The following is a 23,989-nucleotide window of genomic DNA, read 5'->3' on the forward strand; positions in this document are numbered from 1 at the left end:
CCTTTAAAAACACTGATTACACACTGAAAAAGAAACCGTTGGGGTGCCTGGGTGGCGCAGTCGGTTAAGCGTCCGACTTCAGCCAGGTCACGATCTCACGGTCCGTGAGTTCGAGCCCCGCGTCAGGCTCTGGGCTGGTGGCTCAGAGCCTGGAGCCTGTTTCCGATTCTGTGTCTCCCTCTCTCTCTGCCCCTCCCCCGTTCATGCTCTGTCTCTCTCTGTCCCCCCCAAAAAAATAAATAAACGTTGAAAAAGAAACCGTTCTGGGGCACCTGGGTAGCTCAGTCGGTTAAGCATCAGACTTCAGCTCGGGTCACGATCTCACATTTCGTGAGTTCGAGCCCCACGTCAGCTTCTGTGCCTACAGCTCAGAGCCTGGAGCCTGCTTCGGATTCTGTTTCCCTCTCTCTCTGCCCTTCCCCAGCTCATGCTCTACCTCTCTCTCAAGATAAATAAACATTAAAGACGTTTTTTTAATAAACAAAAAAATTAAAACGAAACAGTTCTAAAATTCCCTAAGTTGTTTCCAGAGCCAGGTGGCAGGGACAGACCCTGAAGGAGGTGCGCTCCTTGCCCGTGATGTTGCTGCCCATTTCCCACCCCGTTCACGCTCTCTGCTCAGTGTCTGAGATCTACTTTGCATATTTTATTTCCCTTGAAAGTTCTGCATTCTATTCCCAGCTCAACACTTCAGAGGCAACCAGATGCAATATACCGCCCCCCCCCCCGCCAGCTGCCTCCCCGTCCAGTCGTCCAGTCCTAGACCTACGAGGGCTCATGGGTTGCTGGATACAGCCAGCTTCTGGGGGAGGCTGCAGCCTGGCATTCAGAAGATGGGGCTGTAGAGTGCAGGTGGAAGGCACTTGACATGGGTTAAAAAGTACAACAAATCAGAAATCTGAGGCACAACATATGGATGAAGGACGTTTATAAAATGAATCTATATTCTACCCAGTAACGAGATTTTACACTTGGTTTTCTCTACCGTTTAGGTCAAATGGGGATCCACACAAAACAAACGCAACAGAAAAGCATCGGCCCAGTGGGGGGGGGGGGGGGGGGCAGCGGCCAGAGACGAGGTGCAGGGTTGCGGGCCAGACATCATCTCTAGGAAGCGGGACACCCAACAGAGCCGGCCCCTGGGCTCCCCTCGCCTCTGTGATTCATCTGAGTGTTCAACACCAGCAGCTATCTTACCATTTAAAGTGGTTTTTGAATAGAATAAAAACTCAAGGGGGAAGGCAGGGTAAAATTTCTGGAAAGCAATATGCACCAAGGATCTTAAAATACGAAATCAGACCAAGTCATTCCACTTCCTGAAATCCACAAAGAGGAACGTGGGGCAGCCCTGGTGCCCCCCGGCAGACAAGGGGCAGGAGCACCCTTCCTCCCGGGACACAGGATGTGCCGCACCTGGCAGACACACCAGATTGTGCAAATCAATGAAAAGCACCTCTGAGTCCAATAACAGAAGAAGAGCTCAATGAGCTCCGTCAGATGCACATGCCGGAAGCACACGGCTGTGAGACGTCCGCAGACCATTTCGGTGATGTGGGGAGGTGTCTGCTCCACGATCTCAAGGAGCAGGGCTCAAACCTGGTCATTTAGCAGGACTCCAGTTGAAGAGAAGTCACACGAACACACAGAAGACAGGCAGAAATAACTAACTGGAAGGACGCGCCAGATCACTATCTGGTGTCCATAAGCAGGATGCAGACTGTGAGTGTTCCCGGTCTTTTATTCTCCACGTTTTCTAAGAGTTCTTTACAATACAAAGGTGTCACTTTTAGAATCAGAAAACTATTAACTATTTATGAATAAATACCACACAACTTAAACGTTTAAAAGCATAAAAAGATGCTCAACAACGTCTCCCTCACAGCACTTTCCCCGCGGCCGGGACACCCACCGAAGACAGTTTAAATGGCAGGCAAGCGAATGTGGGCAGACACCGTCCTTCCAGCTTCCACACAGAAGGCGGCCACGGTGTCTTCCTGATCTCTCCCGGTAGAACCCAGACACCTTCCCCCTTCGGCACTAAAGGGCTGCTTCATCCCAAGTGCCCCAAATCGAGCACAAGCTAGTCCTCAGGCAGCAGCGACCTCGGCTTTGAGAACCTGGCCACCAGCATCCACCACCCAGAGGGTTTCTCAGCCTCTGCGCGGGGGACACCAGGGGCCGACTCATTCTTGCTGTGGGGCCATCACCACACTGCACGATGCTGGGGAGTGTCCACCCACCGGACGCCACTAGCACTGCTTCCCTGCTCCTGCCAAGCTGTGACACGGAACCGTCCACACGCGGTCAAACACGCTCCAGGGGGCAGAACCGCCTCAGCTAAGAGGCTCTGCCCTACATGGGGTAAAAGCTCAGAATGTGCTGACTGAATTAAAACAAAAACAAAGAACCGGGAGACTGCTAAGATGCCCACCGGCAGCATGTGAGCCCTGGGGCTCCACCCCTCAAGAGTTCTTAACAAGCGGTCACGCTCAGAAACACAGGGCCACCCCCAGAACCACTCACCCCTGGGCCGCCTCTGACAGTGCCGTCTTTCTAACAAAGGGGCCCCTCATGGCCATTACGGGACACTGACGGCGTGGCCGCAGTGAGGATCCAGGGAGAAGCTGCAGCCACACCACCTATCATCTGGAAGTGCTCTCCAAACTGAGACCCCAGATGCCACCGCCGCCTCAGGCCCACCCAAGAGAGCCCCCCAGCTTCTCCCTGCTCCTGACCAACGGCCCCTGCCTGGGCCCGACCCAGTTCTGAGCACTGGGGAGGGATGGCTCACGCTGGCTGTGCCCCGGCCAGGAAACCGCCTCCCCCACACGATGGCTTCTGGGCCTCTTCCCACGGTCTGCAGAGTCAGGCCACTGGCAGCACTGACCCCAAGGCTCAGGGACACAGCTAGGAATGTGGACCTCCCGGCCCCACTTTCCCCCACTGAATAGTTGCTTCTGAAGGAACAAGATCAAATATCAAAGCATAAAGCAACAATGGTCCCGGGATGTGTATTGTGTAACAATAAAGCAGCACAGAGGTTGGTTATCAAAGGCCATAAAAGGCACTCTCTTAACTAATTAACTTCATATGAAAAAACATACGTTAATAGCCACTGTAGAGAAAAGAGAATATTCTGGATCAGATGAAAGCGGGTTACCTTTTACAGGCCGATTTCTCTGTGAGCAGCTCTGGAGACACATACTGGGCTGTTCCTACAAACGAGTTGGCCCTGGCTGATGAGAGGAGGGAAAAGGGAGAAAGGTCACGCTGAGACACAAAGCATTTGTCATCGACACTGCACCCTGGACGTTCATCCATCAGGATGTCGTGGTTCACGTGGGCCTAAGTGGGGATCTGTGCCAGTACTGGCCCCCTGGTCACGTGGAATCGGACTAAACAGTCCCAAGAGCCTACTTGTCCAGGGCCCTCCCCTCGAACCCCCTTCTTGGACTCTCCGTCGAAGGCCGGCTCAAAGGTCACTTGCTCTGTGACAGCAGCCCTGGCCACCAGGGCAGCCCCTCCAGACCACCGTGGCGCATGTTCTCTGGGCACCTCTCAATGACCCGGCGGTGTCAGCTGGCAGCGTCTCGAAGAGAGAGGGCTTGTCCGTTTGGTCCACGAATGGTGCCTCCAACAGACCCAGGCACACGGCAGGCACAGATGGGACACACGTACATGTGGGAAAGGACCGGTCCCCTGAAGGCCACAGGCCTCCTTAACCAACAGCTCAGGGAAGCTAGGGGTTGCAGGTGGAATAAGACCTGGGAGTCCCGGCCAGGGAAGCTTCTCGATACCCCACTGCTGCCAGTACCGCCTCTAGGACTGTGCAACACAAGGATCACCAGGTTCACCCACAGACTCAGAGGCTCAGTGGCAGCAGGAGCCTCTAGACCCGCTCACCACCAAACAGGATGTCCCAATACCTGTGTCACCCCAGTGGCTCCCAAGGACCTCGGGGGCTCATCAGCAGCTGAGCGGCCCTGACCAAGCAGCGCCGAGGGCGCAAGTCTGCCCGCGCCACCACATTGCTCCGGAGGCACCCCCACGGGGTGTCCTCTGACATCGGAGACCATATGGCCACTCGGCCTTTCCCCGTGACCAACGGACACAGGACCGGGATTCCCGCACAAGAGGTGCCCACTGTCTGAGAGCAAAACACTTCCCTCAGGAGCGCATGCAATGCTGCAACCCTTCCAACGGTTCCCTGGAGATGCCCCACCTCACCTGCCGTCACCTGCTTTGCCACTACCTCCCACACTGGCCCCACATCAACGGCACTCTGTACCCAGCACTGGACGGCTGCTGGCAAGGCCATGGTGCTGCTCGGACAGGCCCAGGGAGGAGACCACCTTTCCCTGCAGCACGTTCCAGCACGGCCCCGTCTCCTAGCCCAGCACCCCATAGCAGACAAGAGACAGAACACCACAGTCGAACATCATTTTGTTCTGGACAAATAAGCTGTGTGACCTAGCCTGACCCCTCTGCAGATCAAGCAGTTCTTTTTCTCAGTATCTTCAGTGATCCACACCAGAAAGTATTTGTCCCTAAGGACACATCTCCCTGAACCAACCTGAGAGGTAAAACCTCACACCAACACACCTACCACCAAATGGTCTCTAGTCCGCCAGGCCCCTTCTGAAACCAGGTGACACACAGAGCGGTGACCACCCCGTGCAGGGTCCTGCTGGGTGGGCTTACTGATGAGGGCCCCAAGTGCTCTACTCGGGGTTGTCACATGGGGACATGTAGACCCCCAAGGGATGTCTGGCAATGTCTGGAGACACTTCTGGCAGACACCACAGAGGAGAGGGAAGGGGGGGCTACTGTCACCTAATGGCCAGATGCCAGGGGTGCAGCTAAGCACCCACAGAGCACCAAAAAGCAGGAATCCTCCAGCCCCCAAAGAGCCCAGATCTTGAGTGCCCTCTGTACAGCCTCACTGGGACCGCACCCTCCTGTCCTCCAAAAACACAGACCAAGATAGAGCAGGAGCAGCCAGCTAGGTTCTGGAAAATTCTGGAGGAGGGGAGCTGGGGAAGGAAGATCAGCTGAAAGTGCCTTCGTCTTTCTTTCTCAAAATCGCCTACTCTGCTCTATGTTTGGTCCAGGGGAAGCAACCTTCTTCTGCACTGACCACAAGGCTCTGTACTGGGCACCTCAGCCTGGTCCTGACACAGAAGTGATTGGGGGGTTACAGCTACCTAGGACAAAACACAACAGACCTATGTTTGGCGTGTCTACAAAATTCTTGACGGTATATGGCTATAAGCAACACAATACCCGAATTAAAATGCAAAAAGAAACCAGGGCCCCTGGCCACACCAATGCAGCATATGGTCATCTGGACTGAGAGGCCCATTGGTCATGGTGGCCATCATATCCTGCTCACCATCCCTGGGGCTGCCTCAGAGCTGGAGGCGCTTGCCATGGGGGACTTCCTAACTGTTGGTCCAAAGGCCTCCAAGGGCAGACGCCCAGGAGGAAGACAGACAAAGCCAACGTGCTGGCTCTTCCCCATTTATCCTCATATATGGCCCCCGTCCTCCCGAGTACTGAAGCCCTGGAGCCAGCAGGAGCCCCAGAGGGAGGCGAGGAGAGTGTGAGAGCCTACCTGAAGCTGGTCCTCCTGCCTCACCCTTATCCACCAAAGTGGTTTCCCTGGGCCCTGGACCCCCCCACCTGCCCCACTTCCACCCGGGGAGCAGAGGGGCTCACGGTCCCATCAAGGAGACCCAGCCCTGTTGCTTCCTCGGCCCTGCTCTCTGTAACTGGTCCCCTCATTAAGTTGTTTTCCTGTAGAGACTCTGCAGCCACATTTGCATCCTGCCAGGACCCCAAGAGATACTGCCAAGAACAATGAGGTGATTCATATGAGGAAAAAAAAGAAACTGAGAACCAAAACCAAATGAATCCATTCAACGATGCAATGAATCAAAGAAACGCAAACGAACACACAAAAGCCTATCAGATCAGCAAAGGCACAAAAGGAAATACACAGTGTTGGCAAGGATTTGAGGAGACACACACTCACCGTGCTACCGGTGGCGATACGGAATGGTGTAATTTTCAGGGGAGCAGTTTTCCAATAAGCATCAAAATCCAGAGAGCACAGGCTTGCGCTCTGACCCAGCAGTTCCACTCCTGGCACCCGAGCCTCAGGACGGATCCGGCAGTGACAGCAGGACCACATGCAACGCAATGGCCCTGGGAACCCTGCCTGGTACTTCACTGCCTCTCGTGTGCTCCCATCCTGCATAGGAGTCATGTGCGGCTCTGTCATTTGTCTTTTGTTAATGCTGCTATTGAAAAGTTCTGGAAATGTATTTTTGTATGGAAAGATGTCTGTGATGCATAATTAAGTAAATTAAATCCAGCTATCGAAACAGTACATAGTGGGGCACCTGCGTGGCTCAGTCGTTTAAGCGTCCATCCCGCTCTTGATTTTGGCTCAGGTCATGACCTTAACAGTTTGTGAGTTCCAGCCCCGAACGTTTAGAGACGTTTGTGCCTCTAAATAGCTACATGATGCCCAAAATAAAGTCTAAAAGGGTCTACACCATCCCCACCCCCGCCCATGGCTAGGCTTCAAACAGTGACTCATGATGTAATTAGGGCTGTGTTGCTGTTTTACAGTCTCTGGGCCTGGGTCTGCTGGTCTCCCGTGACACCTGCTGCTCCCTATTACCAGGAGCCTGTGCCCATCTTCTTGAAGGCGGGACTCCAAGTCCCTGGGGAGGTGTGAAATCACCCGGTTGGAAAGGAGCTCTCCTTTAGTCCTGAGATGAAGGAGGCCTCTGGCATACGGAAAAGAACAGGACTGCCCTCAGAAAAACGTTTGAAAGGCATACAATAAAATAGGACTATAAACGACCAAAGTGTCAAAATACTGGGGTAGTGAAAGCGTGCCACAATGATGCCAGGCTCTCTGTATCAGCGTGGTAGGTCATGAGGCCCATCAGGTCTAACAACGCAGTAACTCGGAAGCAGCGAGGAACACACACAACAGAGCAAGACTCTGTGACAACCTGTTGCCCACCTTCGTAATTAAAGGAAACATTCAATTTCACTGAAAGGTTGGTGAAAATCAGCCACTTTCTCCTCCCCGGCTTCACGAGAGCCGACTTCCGTGTGTGACACGAGGGTGAGAGCCCCCAAGAGAGCATGAGAAGCGCAGAGAGAATCTGGTTACCTCCCCCAGAGGCTCAGAGATTAACCGAAGGCCAAACTGCTCCACCTATTGGAAAACCAGGCCCAGAAACCCACCGTTAGTCAGAAAGCTGCCTATTCCACACCACTAACCCACTAAAAGTGGGCCACAGGGTCAGGGTAAAGAAGAGGGTCTTGGGCTGTGCTGCTGTCTCCACCCTGAAAGTGATTCAAGCAAAGTGACCAGCATCCCAGGCCGTGAAACACTCTGGCCACCACCTCGGACTCGGAAGTGCCTGTGAGGAAGGACAAGCCCCAGGGAGTGTTCCTGAGGTCAGAGGACACCCACCCTCTCTGCAAAGCTGAGAGTAAAGAACTACAGTGTCTTACTCATAAGCCCCCAAGCGAAGCAAGCACACACACTCCCCAAAAGAGGCTTCCCTCTTGGACAAAAGATGAGCAAACTGAATACAGCAACACATCAACAGGAGTACGCACCACGACCGAGTGCCATTTATCCCAGGAATGCAAGGGTGGATCAACATACAAAATTCACTCAGGGGCGCATGGGGGGCCCAGTCAGTTGAGCGTCTGACCTCGGCTCAGGTCATGATCTCGCAGTTCACAAGTTCGAGCCCTGCATCGGGCTCTGTGCTGACAGCTCAGAGCCTGGAGCCTGTTTCAGATTCTGTGTCTCCCTCTCTCTCTGTCTTCTCCCACTCACACTCTGTCTCTGTCTCTCTCTCAAAAATAAATAAAAACACTAAAAAACAAAAAAAAACAAAAACAAAAAACAAAAACCCAATATATTACATATCATTAGAATAAAGAACAAAATCCACATGATATCTCAGTAGATTCAGAAAAAACATTTAATAAAAATTCAACACTCCTTCATGACAAAAATACATCACAAAGTAAGAAGAGAAAGGAACCTCCTGATAGTCAAGGCGTCTATCATCAGCCTCGATGGTCAAAGACTGAAGCTTCTCCCGGAAGATCAGGAACAAGACAAGGATGGTCAATTCCATTCGACATCGTACTGGAAGTTCTGCCAGGCCCGTCAGGCAACAAGAGATAAAAGGCATCCGGAGTGGAAAGGAAAAAGTAAAAAGTATCTCGAATCACAGACGGCCTGATCTTCTATGTAGAAAGTTCTGAGAATTCACTACAAAACAGTTACAATTAACAGATCCAGCCAGGCTGCAGGACGCAAGGTGAGAGCACAAAAGCAAATGTATTTCTACACGCTTGCAACGAACAATGTGAAGGTAAAATTCAGAAAACAATTCCACTTATGATAGACTCCAAAATAAAATACTTAGGAATAAATTTACTAAAAAAAAGAGGAAAGCTTGTACACCAAAAACTAAGACAGACTTTGGAAAGAAATTACAAGACCTAAATGGAAAGACACCCCCCACGCCGACCTCACCCTGACCCCAGCCGGCGTTCACTCAGCACGACGCGTCCTACTCCATCGATGCTAGTGTGGACCAGAACTCCACTCCTCTTTAAGACGAATACTGTTTACCCATGTGCACGCCAGGCTCCTGAGTTGTCTCCACTGTCTGGCTATCGTACATAAAGCTGCTACGAGCACTCCTGTACAGTGCTTCTGTGGATACGTCTCCACAGCGCTCAGATACATCTGCGAGAAGAACTGCTCACTTACAAGGGACGACGCTTAACGTTCTGAGGAACTGCCAGCCTTTTTTCAAAGTGACCGTACCATTTGACATTCCCACCTGCACAGCACAGGGTTCCCATTCCTCCACACCCTTGCTAACGCCTGATATCAGCGTCTGTCCTATTTCTTTTTTTTTTAATGCTTACCCTTGAGAGAGAGCGCCAGCATGTGTGCGCATGAGCGAGGGGGGTGGAGGGGGGAAGGGATCCAAAGCGGGCTCTCCGCTGACAGAAAGGAGCCTGATGGGCGATGGGCTCACTCGAACTCACAAACCGGACCAAACTGACCAAACTGACCCGTGAGATCATGACCTGAGCCACCCAGGTGCCTCATTGTCTCTCCTTTTGATCACAGCCATCCTAGAAGATGTAAAGTGGTATTCAGTGTGGTTTTCATTTGCATTTCCCTAACGACACTTAGCACCTTTTCATGTGTTTATTGGCCATTTGCTTTGTCTTCTTTGGAGAAATGTCTATTCAGACCCTTTGCCTGCTTCTACATTTTTAATGTATTTTCTTTTTCTCTTTTAAAGTTTATTTATTTATTTTGAGAGGAGAGCGGGAGCAGGGGAGGGGCCCAGAGAGAATCCCAAGCAGGCTCCACTCTGTCAGCATGGGGCCCAACACGGGGGTCAAACTCCTGAAACCATGAGACTACAACCTGAGCTGAAACCAAGAGTCAGACGCTCAAACAACTGAGCCACCCAGGAGCCCCAATTTCATTTTACTTCTTGTCTTATGAGTTCTTCAGGCACTCTGGGCTAAGTCCCTTACCACATACATGTTTTGAAAATGTTTTTTCCTGCTTCGCTTTCTGAATGGCATCATGGCAAAAGTTTCCCAACTGGATTCAGTTCTATGTTCCTTGTGCTGCCCGTGCTCCGGATACCATATCTAAGAAAGCGCTCCCTGCCTAACTCATGGTCATGGAGATTTACGCTATGCCTCCTCTCAGAGTCTCAGCTTCTAGAGTCTACCTACATTCAAGTTCACTTCAGAGCTAACTTTTGTGTATTATGGTGTGAGGTAGGGGTAAATCATGTTTTGGGGGGTGCTTGGGCGGCTCAGTCGGTGAAGCGTCCGACTTCGTCTTAGGTCACGATCTCACACTTCGTGGGTTCGAGCCCCACACTGGGCTCTATCCTGACAGCTCAGAGCCCAAAGCCTGCTTCAGATTCTGTGTCTCCTTCTCTCTCTGCCCCTCCCCTGCTTGTGCTCGCTTGTGCTGCACTCACTCTCTCAAAAATAAACATTTAAAAAATTTAAGTAAAACAAAACAAATCAAAAACTCCATGTATCATAGCTATGACTAAACAAATACCAATGTTGAGAAGACCAGAGTAAACCATTTCTTGATGTTAAGAGTTATATATACTGGTATAAATATAGGGACTTGACTTTCCCCTCTATCATGTGAACTCTTCTTTTGTGGTGGGTGGGGCTGTCCTGCCCACACTACAGTGGGGGCGAGGCAGAAATGCTGGGGCAGGTTCTAGAGTCCACAGCACACCGGGTGGGGGGGATTTGATTCCACTCTGAGGGTCTGGATGATGGTCCTCCACAGAAAGTACAGCTGGAGTGAGTGACAGAAGTGACTTCAGCTCTGTAGCCTCCCCCTCCAACCTGTCTCTGGTCATCTCCCACTGCACACCTGCCAGACCTCCCCTCCTGTTTGGCGAGTGGAACCTCCATACCTGGCCGCATACCAGAAAGGCCTACACAGCTCACGACATGAGTTTCTAGACACAAACCCCAAGTCCAAACCTCTATGGCATCCCAAGGTCCCCAAGTCTCTACCAAAGACAGCAAAAGCCAGTGACACAGCCACAGACAAGGGGCTTGCTCTGCATGATTAAGTTGCCTCTGCCCAGACATGTCTGTGGGAGCTTGGTTAGAAGTCACAAGTCCTCTGTGCCACAAAGTCCTCATCAATCCCACATACCTTCAACAGCTGCCCTGCTGTTTCCTATCCTGCTCCTTACAGTCACAAGGCCACTAGGATGCCACAGGAAGCAATAAGGGAGAGACAGAGGGACAACCCACTGGGACAGAGGTCTGTGAAGAGACAACCTGCCTCTTCTAGGAGGGTAGAACATGCTCACAGGACAGTTAAGGAACCTGGGCCGTGTCTCCACCAACGCTTGCTCTCTGGAAGCCTAAGATGTTTTATGGAAATCATCTCTGCACAAAGGCTTAAAAAAAAAGCTAATGCAAGTATAAATTCTAAGAGCCTGAACTACTTGAAACAGAAAGCGAGAGCAAGTCACTAAAACCAATCATTCACATAGTTACACGTTTTCCCTCTTCCTCTAGAAGGGTGGGAAAAAGCCAACTCATCTATACATACAAGCAACTGTCCCTGGTTTACAACGTAAGGACGTCTACACTTCTACTCCCAGAAAGAAGAACGCAGGCTTATTTCTCCAATGCATTTAAATTCATCCCATTTTTTTTAAATGGCTATAAGGTACCAGGACTAGCTTGTGCCAATATCAGGTTGTGAGGCAAATGGACACAGAGGAAAAACAGACAGCACAGACCCCGAGGTGGCTGGCTCCCAAGGCTGACAGGGGGAGCCCCATGGCAGACGGTGACTTGTCTCATGGGAAGTGACACATGACGGGACAAGGACGTTTGGGGCCATGGCAGTTCCTGCTTGGCTCATGTGTGTCACGGGCCACGCCTACGGTCATGGGTTATACCACGTCCACGAAACACGACCGCCGGCCGACACAATGTTCCTGTGCGACAGCAATGAGTCAGGTGGATCAAGGTTTTGGGGCATCTCACAAGTGCCCAGAGAACCTCTCCAAGGTGGGAAGGAGGGACAGGGAGCTGCAAAAAGAAGGTGAGTGGCACCAGGACTAAAATTTGTCAAGAAACAAGAGTATCTTCCTTGATTGCGAATTCTGTTTCAGCCCCAAAAGGGTGGTGCTTTAAGATTCCCGAAGAAGGTCCCAAATCCGAGATGCAGTCTTGGCGATTCAATGAGAGTCTGCGCAAACATCTTCCCAACACTGAGTTTGAAAACATGGGGCTGCAAAAACACCAGGAAAGGAAACAGAAGGCACCCTGTGGAACAGAACCTACCGAGGCCCAGGCAGGCGCAGCCAGGAGGAGGGGACCCCAGACATCAGCCCAGCAGCTGCCCTACGTGTGGTCGCCAAGCAGGCCTCAGTCCGACCTGAGGCGGAGCAGACCTGCCTGGCTGAGCTGCAGGGCTCCTCGGAAGCCGAGCTGCTCGCGCTGCGGCATGGAGCTCGCGGCTCCCCTCCTCCACAGGAGGGCCACTGCAGCAAAGCGGAGGTTTCCATCTGAATCTCCCTTCCGCCAACGACCCCAGCAGTCGCACCTGCTCCGGCCGCTCCCCAGCCCGTCCATCACGGCCCTCTCACGGGTCCCCACAGGGCCTGGCAGAGCTGAGCACACTGCCCTAGCCTCTCGGGCCAGGGTGGCTCTGTCAGTTACACTTGTCCTGACTCAAGGTTCATTTTCAAGGTCCCTGATTAATTTCAAGGTCCCCACTGGCTAGCTAAGACACTCAAGGCCCACTGTACTGTCAGCAACTCGTCTTCAGGTGATGGAGTGGTCACAATACATAACCCGGCACCGGGAATCACCCTAAACAAACAGTGACTGGGATGGCTTGCAATTGTAAATGTGCACTTGACTAGCAGCTTAAAAATCAGCCCTACTCGTTCTTTGAGTTCGTAGAACCTCACCATCACCGGGGTGCCTGGGCCACCACTGGCAGCTACACAGAGGAGATGGGAAGACAGGCAGATGGCGGGCACTGGGACGGAGACCGTGCTCTCACAGTTACAAGCCACAGTGCCACGGGAAGAGCCGGGAGCTGATCCCACCAACTCCACACCCCTGCTCAGAAGACCAGGAACAAAGCACCATGGCATCTTCCAGGACTCGGAGCAGTGAACCCCAGTGGACACTTGCAGGTGCTCACAAAGACCTGGGATGACAACATGCAGAGTGGCTGGCAACCCAGCACCCCCTACTCAAGGCCAGGCAGACCAACCACAGGCCTAGAAACCTAGTCGCCTCCCCCCACAGTCCAGACCAGACAAAACCGCCCAGACCTCCAGCGAGAGCCACCACGTGAGGCAGGGCCTTCCCATGTGAAAGCTTCAGCAACTATCTTACAACAGCACAGGTGTTACAAACATGTCACTAACAATGAAGACAGTACAACACAACACATTTCTAAGAAGTTGTTTTTGATCTCAAGCACTGAGCCAGGACCTGCTGGAAACAGAGCACTCACACACCTTGTTTACTCTCCGGGGATAAGACTTTCGCTGTTCCAAAATCTGTGATCTGGATGTGCATGTCTTCATTTAACAAAATGTTTTCTGGTTTCAGGTCCCTGTGAAAGCAGATTTTTTACATTTGAGGTGAAATATTTAAACAGTTACGCTATTACACACTTTACAATTTTTCACTGAAAACAAAATGGACTGATTAACGCTTATAACCTTTATGGACCGACAACCAAGAATGCGAGTCTTTTTAAAAAGTTCACAATGAACAAATATTAACTGCACTTAATGAGTACCTTCAAATTACATCACTTCAAAAGTACATCTATCATTTTCAATAAACTTTTTATTAAAGTGTAACCCATCATTTTTAGCCCATAAAAGGAAGATCTTTGAAACCTACTGTGGTCATCGTTTCACAATATATTTTAGTCAACCATCCTGTTGTACACCTTTGATTTACACAGTGACGAATGTTGTTTGTTATTTCTCAATGAAACCAGAAAAAAGAGTTAAAATGATAAATTCTGTTATATGTCTTTTACCACAATAGAAAAACGATCAGTAACCACAACAAAAAGAGCTCGTATGAATGCTTTTAATTTGACAATGTCAGAAAGTCATGGAAAATAAGATCAGAAATAAGTACACACAAAAGCTATTAGGCAGGAAATAAAAGCACCCAGTCAGGATGGCTGGGAAGGCCACCCACCCACCCAGCAAAGATATCTGACCAACATCACCTGGGAAGTCTCATGAACTTCTTAGATCTCACAAGGAGGCCTCCCACCACTCCAGAAAATAAAGCAGAGCTGACCCTGGGGCCTGGGCAGCAAAGCCCACAGGCCCCTGGCATGGTACCTGTGAATGATGCCCTTGCCATGCAAGTACTCCAGAGCCGACACCATCTCGGCCGTGTAAAACCGGGTGCACGTCTCATCGAATGAGCCAATTTTGCGAATGTATTTAAGTAGTTCTCCATTTTTGGCATAACTAAGACCAAAGTCTAAATATCACGTAGTTAAGGAAGAGTGCAAAAGTCATTCTTTTAAACTAACCTTACAGCCCAATAGGAATTTCTTAAGTTTCATTTACTTGGGGAAGGGGGAGGGGCAGAGAGAGAGAGACAGAATCCCAAGCAGGCTCCACATTCAGCGTGGAGCCTGACTCAGGGCTCAATCTCATGACTGCGAGATTGCAACCTGAGCCGAAATCAAGAGTCAGATGCTTTACCGACCAAACCACCCAGGCGTCCTAGAATATTTTTCATTAATGAAAACTGAAGGTACCTGTGTCCTAAGACAGCTGTCCCTCTTCAAGTCGGACCATGGCATGATCATACACACAGCTGCTGGGTGTGACAGGAATCCCTGGCCCCAGCTCCCCGAACAGGCCCCAGCATGGGTTTCTCACCAAGAACACAAAGACACCCATCCCTCATTCCGACTGCCACTTCTGGACCCCACCATCTCCACAAAACACCCACGGGCTCAGTGAAGGGAAGCCACCAGAGACGGCAGAGCCCGTGGCCCAAACGCCTCTTTGCAGCCAGGGAAAAGGGCCCTCTGTCATAACAGAGCCTCCAAACCTGCATCACGACAGGCACACACTTACTGGGCACCCACTGTTTTCCACGGTGTGCTAAGAGTCAACTCATGTAACGGTTTCTCAAATGCAAGCTCCTTTCCACATATAAAGCAACGTGTTTCATAAAGAAATGCCACTTTCAGAGTGCTGGGGACAGGGGTGACGCCCCTAAACGAACCAACAGAAAGTCCTCTCCCCACCACAGCAGCCCGTTGGTACTAGACCAGGTCACTGCTCCCCTGAAGACGGAACCACTGGGAAGAGCTCAGTGTGCATGTGTGTCCTGCCTGGACAGTCTCACCTCTCTCTCTTGAAACCGCCTCCTCACCCCCAGAACAACCTGCACAGGAGCCAAACCACAGGTCGGGCCCGAGCCCCAGGTAATGGACCAGTTGGCAGCATCTGGTCTGGCTGCCAAGCACCCCTACCCCAGAAACCCTGGGGCCCTGGGGGGTCTGCCTCTCTGCTCACTGGCAACACCCCATGTGCCACTCTCTGTGTGGGGGTGACTTGGGCTCAGGCCTCGGAACTCTCCCCTGCTGAGCACGCTGTGGGGGGCCAACCAGCCTGCCGACACCCCTCCCACCCCCCCGACCCTCAGTTTGTGAGCTGCCCTGACTCTTCGCGGAGCTCTGCTGGCAGCCACCCAGCAGCGGCCGGCACCTACAGATGCGTCGAATGCCAACGCCACGCACACTCCCAGCCTAGCCTCTCCCTCAGACTCTTCCAGCTCACCTACAGCAACCCTGCGCACCCCGACTCTGAGGCCTCACGCCCGGAAGCCACCCTGACCGCACTGCCCCCCGCCCGGCTCACCTGCAAAAACCTTCACAGTGCAGCGCCGGCCACGGTCACGGCAAACGGCTGCTCTGCTCTAGCCTCTCCAGGCTCCCCGCACACTTGGAAGAAAATCTGTGATTCTCGCCAGGCCTCTGAGGGAGGAGGAGCTGCCCCTGCCCAGCCTTTTCACCCCACCTGCACAGACACGCTCCTGCCCTTGCTCCGCCCAGGACTCGGGCCAAAGTCCATGGGTCCCCTCAGACCAGCAGGCTACAAAAGCAGCACCTTCCGGCGCCCTCTCACCGGGCCCTTACTACCTTTGTTCCCTCAACACATACCACATGGGCGCCCATCATCAGCGTGTGCTAACTCCTGCACAGAATGCAAGCTCCGGGAGCGCTTCCGTTCTTGACCGGCATACCCCCATCACCTGGCACTCAGTAAGAACTTCTCAACAAAAGGACAAGTTCAGCTGACAGTTGAAGGAGCCAGAAAATGGTGTCGAAGGGAGACAGGGATAGAGCAAAGCTTCAACCCGGAAGAGTCTGTGTAGAAAGAAGAAAGGGGAAAGCCCGGGGCAGGGGGTGTGTGTGGGGGGGGAAGGGAACAGCCAAGCCCTCACACGGACCAGCTTTAGCCAGGCAGCTGAGGAGACCGGAGGGCAGGAGGGAAAGAGCTAATGTCAAGACTGAGGTTTAAGCCTGAACAAGTCCTGAAGCAACTACATTTGACAGCCTCCTTCTCTCAGTGGAACAGAAGCCAAGAGCATCTGCTGGGACTGAGGACAAGAGTCACAGGGACACATAGGGGCCGAGGAAGTCCTGGTTGGGAAAAACTACAGGAAAAGTCCGTGGAGTGAGGAGAAACTGGCCAGCCAGGCCCCATGATGGGCAGACCCCGGGACAAGCTAGACAACACAGTCGGGTCCCACCCCCCCCCACCATGGTGCCCTACCTCCCTGCTCCCTAAGCAGAGGTAAAAGAAGGGGGAAAGAAAAACATTGCCCCAGGGGTTAGAGAAGTCAGGGAGCAGGAAAGGCCCTGAGAGGAAACAATCAGCAGGGTGTGACAGCCCTGCCTGAGAGCCAGAGGCACTGGGGGATCACAGCCATCCACAGGCCACAGCAGACTGGGGAGGGTCCATGGGGAGGGGGACAGGAGAGGGCCTGGGGAGGGGAAAGAGTTTGGGTCCCTGCGGTTACTCCCTGGGCTTCGCACTTGGGGGTTAAGCCTGGTAAAGACGTGCATTCCAAACAAACCCCACAGCCCTGGGCCAAAGAGAGCAGTGAGGGGCCCTGGAGGTCCAAGATCCTTCTTCCTCTCTCTCACTTCCCTGCCTTGAGAAGAGACTTGACAGAATTCCAAGGAATAAGGGAATGCCTTTGAATAAATATCTAGCAACCACAGGGTTAAAACAGTAACAATCCTTTAGATACAAAGCTTATCAACAAAAAAACCTCAAAAAAGTTTGTGCTGATCTCCCTTGAAGTACATTCCACTTCAGTGAACGTCAGCAATCCCAGGGGCTCCCACAGCAAAGTGATGTGAATTCATTGGTACTTAGAATATGCCACCCCTTGCTTGTCCTGTCCAGGGAGGGACGACTTGTGAAAATACACACTGGGGTCATGACTCCAAAATAGCACGGGGTCACTGGTGCGATTTCAGGTGCGACTGTTCAAAGGATACACAGCTTTTCATCATCCTGAAATGTGAAGTAAAGTTTAACAAAGAACGGGTGATCCAGGCGTGACATCACGTCTCTCTCTCTGGTTACATACGGGACCTTGTTCTCTTTGATAATGTGACGTTTCTCTAGAATTTTAACTTAAAGTAAGAGAGAAGCAAGTTATTACAATTGATAGCGGTGAAAACAAAACAGAACACCACACTAGAAACAAAACTCATAAAGGTAACTGGAACAAATTAAAGTTTTTCACAGCACATACCCACCGGCTCCGTGGTCTCTAAGACCCCAAGTGCCTGACCCTGAAATGAGCACAGAACCTCCAGGCACTGGGCAGCCAGGTGGCCATGTGCCTGCAGGCACCCCGCCCCGCATCCCAGATGCGCGGCCCACTGGACTTAGTACTTACTAGCGTATTCCCTTGAGGTTGCCAGTTCTCGGGCCAGGACAACCTGGTTTCAGAAGAAAAGGGAAAGAGGAGAGAAAAATCACTCAATGAACCAGGGCAGTGAGTCTCACAAGTCACCCTGCAGCCGACAGAATGGGCTAACATGCCCCCACCATGAAATTACATTGAAATATTTGAAATTACATTAAAACATATCTGGTCCTGGGGCGCCTGGGTGGCGCAGTCGGTTAAGCGTCCGACTTCAGCCAGGTCACGATCTCGCGGTCCGTGAGTTCGAGCCCCGCGTCAGGCTCTGGGCTGATGGCTCAGAGCCTGGAGCCTGTTTCCGATTCTGTGTCTCCCTCTCTCTCTGCCCCTCCCCCCTTCATGCTCGGTCTCTCTCTGTCCCAAAAATAAATAAACGTTGAAAAAAAAAATTAAAAAAAAAAAAAAAAACATATCTGGTCCTGTGCTAACAAATACAATGGATGTTAACAACAAGGTGAATATGTTCTAATAAACAGCAAACGCATATATCAATCAACTGCTTTCAGAAGGCTCTTGATCAGCTGCTAAGTTCCCCTAGTGCCATGAAGTACACATTCAGGAACATCTTAGACTAATGTAACCCTCACATGTAGTAGAAAGCAGCAGCAAATAATACCTCTAGAAGTGAGTCCTGGGAATTCCCTTAAAAAATAATTTTAAGAGGGGCACCTGCATAGCTCAGTCAGTTAAGCATCCGACTTTGGCTAAGGTCAGGATCTCGTGGTTCATGGGTTCAAGCCCTGCGTTGGGCTCTGTGCTGACAGTTCAGAGCCTGGTGCCTGCTTTGGATTCTGTGTCTCCCTCTCTCTCTCTGCCCCTCCCCCACTCGCACTCTCTCTCTGTCGCTCAAAAATGAATGTAAAAAAAAGTTTTTTAAATAATTTAAAGAATATATTCTCAGTATATGTTCATTGTTCATTCTGCCCTGAATTTGGGCTTTTTCAAGTAACTGTTATCATACATTTCTCTTGATGCCCCTCTCAGGTACTGTAAACACTATCCTACCATCAAGGGCACAGGAAGCTAAACCACGAGTGGCCCACAGGGAGCGTCTCCTGGAAGGGTACAGTCACACCCCAGGCTGGTTTCTCTCAGTAGCACACCTAAGTCTTGTACTCAACCACCACTTCAGGGCAGAGAACCAAGAGGGCACAGCATAACGTGGAAAAGATAGTTCTACACAAGCAGCCTCTGAGCACAACCTGGGCACCAACTCCCACAGGCCCAGTGAGGCCTGTCTGCTGGGAAGCTGAGGCAGCCTCCACCCACCCCGGCCAGCTGAGGCAGGTGCCTCTAAGAGGCCTGCACAGAGACATGGCCCGAGGACCAGAGAGCAGAGGGAAACCTGCCCAAATCCTGGGAGAAACTCAGGAGGCCGTGGGCCGGGATCATCCTACAGTATGCTCCGGCAGACGCACCAGAAGTGATGCTGGGAGAGCACTGTGTGAAACGCCCTGCAGTTATTAAGGAGAACAGGGTTAGATTGTATGTGCTCAAGTGGAAAGATCTCAAAGATCTTTCTGGAGGAATGTACCTGTGTGGACTGTTCTCAGGCACTGGGGGTGTTGGGGAGGGGCTGGGGAAAGACCCCTCTCCTTACGTTATGTGTTTATGAAATGTTAAATCTCTTCACGGGAGCATGTACTAGCTACCTAGTAGAAAAGAGCAAGAAGAAACTATTAGTACTAACAATTAATGGGACCCTTTCTGAAGGAGCTATTTATGAAATCCTTCTGTTGTGTGAATTCAACATTTCACATGCAGGCCTCCTTATGGGCACAAGGCAGGAAGTATCCCTCTTCCAGAGAACAAGGCATGACGCATGCCCCCACGGCCCTCCGGGCTGACAGCAGGGCTAATCTGGACATCAAGATCATCCCCAGGGGGCCAGGCAGCAGCAGGCCAGGCCTCTCTACTCTCCAGGGCCAGGCCCGGCCAAGAGCAGATCCTGCCCAGCCTGGGAACTGCCCCTTGTCCTCCACCCTCCCCTGGAAATCTAATTTTAAGAGGTCTCTATTTCAGGAGTGATGAGGAATACCTGAGGGTAGCACATATAATTTGAGAGCCAGGCTACAGGACTCCCAACAGTGCCAGGAAGGAGCCTCCAGCTCATGGTGCTCTTCTCTGGCACCCCCCTGGCACAGGGGTTCAAAAGGCACAGGGGTGACAAGAAGTACAGCTGGGGCTCTTCAACAGCAGGAGTGTGTCACCCAGAATGGATGGTGCCCACTTTTACCCACCATGGAAACCCATGGACCAAGGGGAATTTCACAAGTAAGCCTTCATTTATTAGTCAAGATAAATGTCCATGAAGTAAAACTGAGAAAAGGAGAGAATGCTTCTTCTTTTACTGGACTATTTTAAGTAACCATGCAGAACACCCAAGGTTCTTTTCAAAATAGTTTCTTCTTTCTGAGAGGATCTGTGAGTACCAGAACTACTGGCAACTATGCTCAGAGTTAAAGATTTTTATCATGAGGGCACAATTCTTTCATAATTTAAACAGAAACTGCCAATAAAAAAATCTAAATTAAAAACATAAGGAGAAGGGCTCCTGGGTGGCTCAGTCGGTTGAGCATCCACTCTTTTCAGCTCAGGTCATGAGCTCACGGTTCATGATACTGAACACAGAGTCTGCTTGGAAAATTCTCTCTCTCTCTCTCTCTCTCTCCCCGTTTGTCTCTCAAAATAAATAAATACATACATACATACATACTTTGGAGGGGAGGGGAGGGGAGGGGAGGGGGAAGTGGAGGGGAGGGGGAGAGGAGGGGGAAGGGGGAAGGGGGAAGGGGAGGGGGAAAGGGAAGGGGAGGGGAGGGGGAAGGGAGAAGGGGGAAGGGAAGGAAGAGGGAAGGGGGAAGGGAAGGAAAGGAAGAAGGAAGGGAAGGAGGAGGGAAGGAGGAAGGAAGGGAAGGGGGAAGGGAAGGGAAGGGAAGGGAAGGGAAGGGAAGGGAAGGGAAGGGAAGGGAAGGGAAGGGAAACTATAAGGGGAGCAAAAGTTAACATTGATTAAATTAAGCTGGGAACATGGGTGAGCTATAATATTTCATGTTCTTTGTATTTTATAACATTTCATAAATGTAAAAAGACAAAAAACACATTTCACCTTAAGTTTTTTCACAAAGGCCAGGCAAGAAAGCCCTGCCAGCAGGAGGCCGCTGCAGAGCCCCCTGGCCAGCCCTGGCCATCCGCAGGGCCCTGCTGGGTCCAGGCACTCAGGCCTCCCCCAAGCCTGCACAAGTCCCCTCACCCCCGGCCTCACCACAGCCACGTGGAGCTGCTACCTCAGCAAAGGGGCTGCTCTGAACCTTCATTCTTTGCTTTAAAAGGAAAAATGCCACAAGACAGGCACAGCTTACTCAGGTAGCAAACAGAGGTACCCAGCATGTGACCTGCTGGTGCCGATTGTGAAAATACTATTGCTGATTGTGAAACTGAGGCCACGAGAATTTGGAGGCTAGCAGGTCCAAAGGCTGCGCCTCTAGCAGCTGTCAAGACTGTGCTGTTTTACACATTGTTTTAAATAAAAGAGAAGGTCACTCAATGTTTCCCAAAAGCCCTGAAGAGATACTGATGCTGACACTTACAAGAGAAAGGGTAGAAAAACTTGGCAGAACCTTGCTAATGGGACACAAGGACACAGGATGTAACTTGTTGATGAATAAATTAGAATCAGAATAAAAATTAGGATAAAAATTAACTGCATTAAAAAAAAAACCAAAAAACAAAACAGGGGCACCTGGGTGGCTCAGTCACTTACTTAAGCATCCAACTCTTGATTTCAGCTCAGGTCATAATCTTTCAGTTGGTGGGTTCAAGTCCTGGAGCCTGCTTGGAAATCTGTCTGCCTGTCTCTCTGCCCCTCCCCACTCACATGCTCTCTCCCCCTCTCGCTCTCAAAAATAAAATAAACATTAAAAGAAAAAAAATAGAAAGATCAAAAGATACCTTTTAAAGCTTTCATGCACAAAATCACGGCTTAGATATTTTAACCATGTGACCCACTTGGCGTTAGCCAGCCCCCAAATCACCTTCACAACAGGAGCTGAACCCCCGAGGGTGGCATGTACTCACTGTTGAGAAAGAGCCTTCACCAAGAATTTTCCCAAATTTGAAGTCTTCGGGCCGTTTCTTCCGAGGCTGTGGCGGTGGCTGTGTGGTGTGCTGCAGCGAGTTGGCGCTCGATCGGGACTCAGCCGCGGTGCTGTCCATGGTGGAGCCCTGTCTGCTACCACCACTGGGAATGCCAGGGGCCGAGCCGGACTCAGTCTGGGTCCTCACCATTGATGGGGACGGGCAAGAACATAACACCACGCTGGACTGAATAGGAACCGTGTCATACTGGTGGACACAGGAGAAAATGGTAAGACTCCAAGAAGCTCACTTTTTCTAAACACGTGAAGTGACGCGCTGACGTTGTTGAAACACAAATACCACCAAGTACAGGATAAGCTATCTGAATTCGGCCGCAGGGTTCAGGCCACTGCCCTCCTCTCCCAAGGCCCTTCCCTGCTCAGATCCCAGCCCCCACCCTTGACCTGCATGCCCACCAACCCCACCATCCAGCACCTGTCCACCATCATCCCTCTCCCTCAGGGTGGAGTGAATGTCGAACGACCCCCCCACACACACACACCACTGAAGCCAGTTGGCCTTCCCATCACTGCCAAGCCTAAACAACACCTGCAGCCAACCCATCCACAGAGGAAGTCAGTCCAAACTCTCTGACCACAGTGTCCCCATCCCAGAATTCCCTGCCTACTCACCCACCCGCACCTCATACAAGGCTGCATACACAGAAGGCATTCAATTAGGACTTGAACAAATAGACAGCTTTAACACTGCATCCCACAAATGAATAGAATTTTAACCTAGCAGTCCTAGAACATGGAAGCATAACCTCGTGGAAAGAAGAGTCCAAGAACCGTCAACTACAAAAAAAATTTACAGTTGATAAAAATAAATATATAAGCTTCTCAAAAATACAGAAGTTGAATAATTGGTTAACAATTTGGAAAATATCTGGGGCACCTCAGTGGCTCAGTTCACTGAGTGTCCAACTCTTGATTTCAGCTCAGGTCATGATCCCAGGGTTCATAGGATCGAGCCCTGTATCAGGCTCTGCACTGGCAGCATGGAGCCTGCTTGAGATTCTCTGTCTCCCTCTCTTTTCTGACCCTTCCCTGCTCGCTCTCCTGCTCTCTCTCTCAAAAATAAACAAACATTAAAAAACAAAACACAATTTGGAAAATATCTTATTTTGAGCCCAATTGCACACTCCACACCAAACTTACCTCCAAACCAGTTAAAGTGTTCTGTTTTTAAATTATCTAAACAAATTCAAAAATTTAACAGATTTTAAAAATCATTCAATGTCGGGGCACCTGGATGGTTAAGTGACGGAATCCGTTAAGTGACAGATTTCGGCTCAGGTCATGATCTCTCAGTTCGTGAGTTCGAGCCCCACATTGAGCTGTGCTGACAGCTCAGAGACTGGAGCTTGCTTCAGATTCTGTGTCTCTCCCTCTCTCTGCCTCTCCCATGCTCACGCTCTGTCTCTGTCTCTCAATAATAAATAAACGTTAAAATTAAAAAAAAATTATTCAATGCAGTCCCTATTAAAATAGTAGGTGGCTTCCTTGCAGAAATTGACAAGATGATCCTAAAATTCATATGGCAATTCAAGGAACCCAGAATACCTAAACAATCTCAAAAAAGGAACAATGCTAGATGACCACCTCACACCACCTGATTTCAAAGCTTACTACAAAGCTACAGTAATCAAGGCAGCGTGGTCCTGGCACAGGACAGACAGAGATGGATGGGATGGAGTTCAGAAGCATGCCTAGACATCTACAGCCCAGTGATCTTCAACAAGGGTGCCAAGACCCTTCAGTGGGGAAGTACAGACTTTTCAACAAACGGTGCTGGGACATATGCGTAGCCACATACAAAAAGAATGAAGCTGAATGTCTTTCTTATATCATATACAAAATTAACTCAGATGTGCCAAAGATCTACATATAAGAACTGAAAGTATAGAACTCTTATTAGAAGACATACTAGTAAACCTTCCTGACCTTGGCAGTGGTTTCTTAGATATGTGACCAAAAGCACAAGCAACAATAGCAACAAAAGCAGATCAAAGAGACTTCATCAAAATTAAAAACTTTTGTGCTTCAAAAGCACCATCAAGAAAGTGAAAAGACAACTCATAGAATGGAAGGAAATATTTGTAAATCATGTATCTGGTAGGGGCTTGTATCCAAACTACATAAAGAACTCCTACGACTCGATTAAAACGCAAGCGCGCGCGCGCACACACACACACACACACACACACACACACACACACACACAGTTAACAGATAAGGGATCCAAATAA

General features: G+C 50.6%; 1 protein-coding gene across 9 annotated transcripts in view; it reads right to left on the reverse strand.

Moving 5' to 3' along the window:
• The window catches only part of PDPK1 (3-phosphoinositide dependent protein kinase 1), an 82,444-nt gene that overhangs the window by 21,944 nt on the left and 36,511 nt on the right, over positions 1-23,989 (reverse strand). For all 9 annotated transcript variants that reach the window (XM_019821156.3, XM_045048339.1, XM_023246955.2 and 6 more), the window contains 6 exons: positions 21,679-21,945; positions 17,575-17,617; positions 17,168-17,305; positions 13,974-14,118; positions 13,122-13,219; positions 3,161-3,236 (listed from right to left, as the gene is read on the reverse strand). In XM_019821156.3, coding sequence (XP_019676715.1) covers positions 3,161-3,236; positions 13,122-13,219; positions 13,974-14,118; positions 17,168-17,305; positions 17,575-17,617; positions 21,679-21,888 — 710 coding nt within the window. In that variant the 5' untranslated portion in view covers positions 21,889-21,945. The remainder of the gene's footprint in view (positions 1-3,160; positions 3,237-13,121; positions 13,220-13,973; positions 14,119-17,167; positions 17,306-17,574; positions 17,618-21,678; positions 21,946-23,989) is intronic.

This window comes from Felis catus, chromosome E3 (assembly GCF_018350175.1).
Source record: "Felis catus isolate Fca126 chromosome E3, F.catus_Fca126_mat1.0, whole genome shotgun sequence".
NCBI lineage: Eukaryota > Metazoa > Chordata > Mammalia > Carnivora > Felidae > Felis > Felis catus.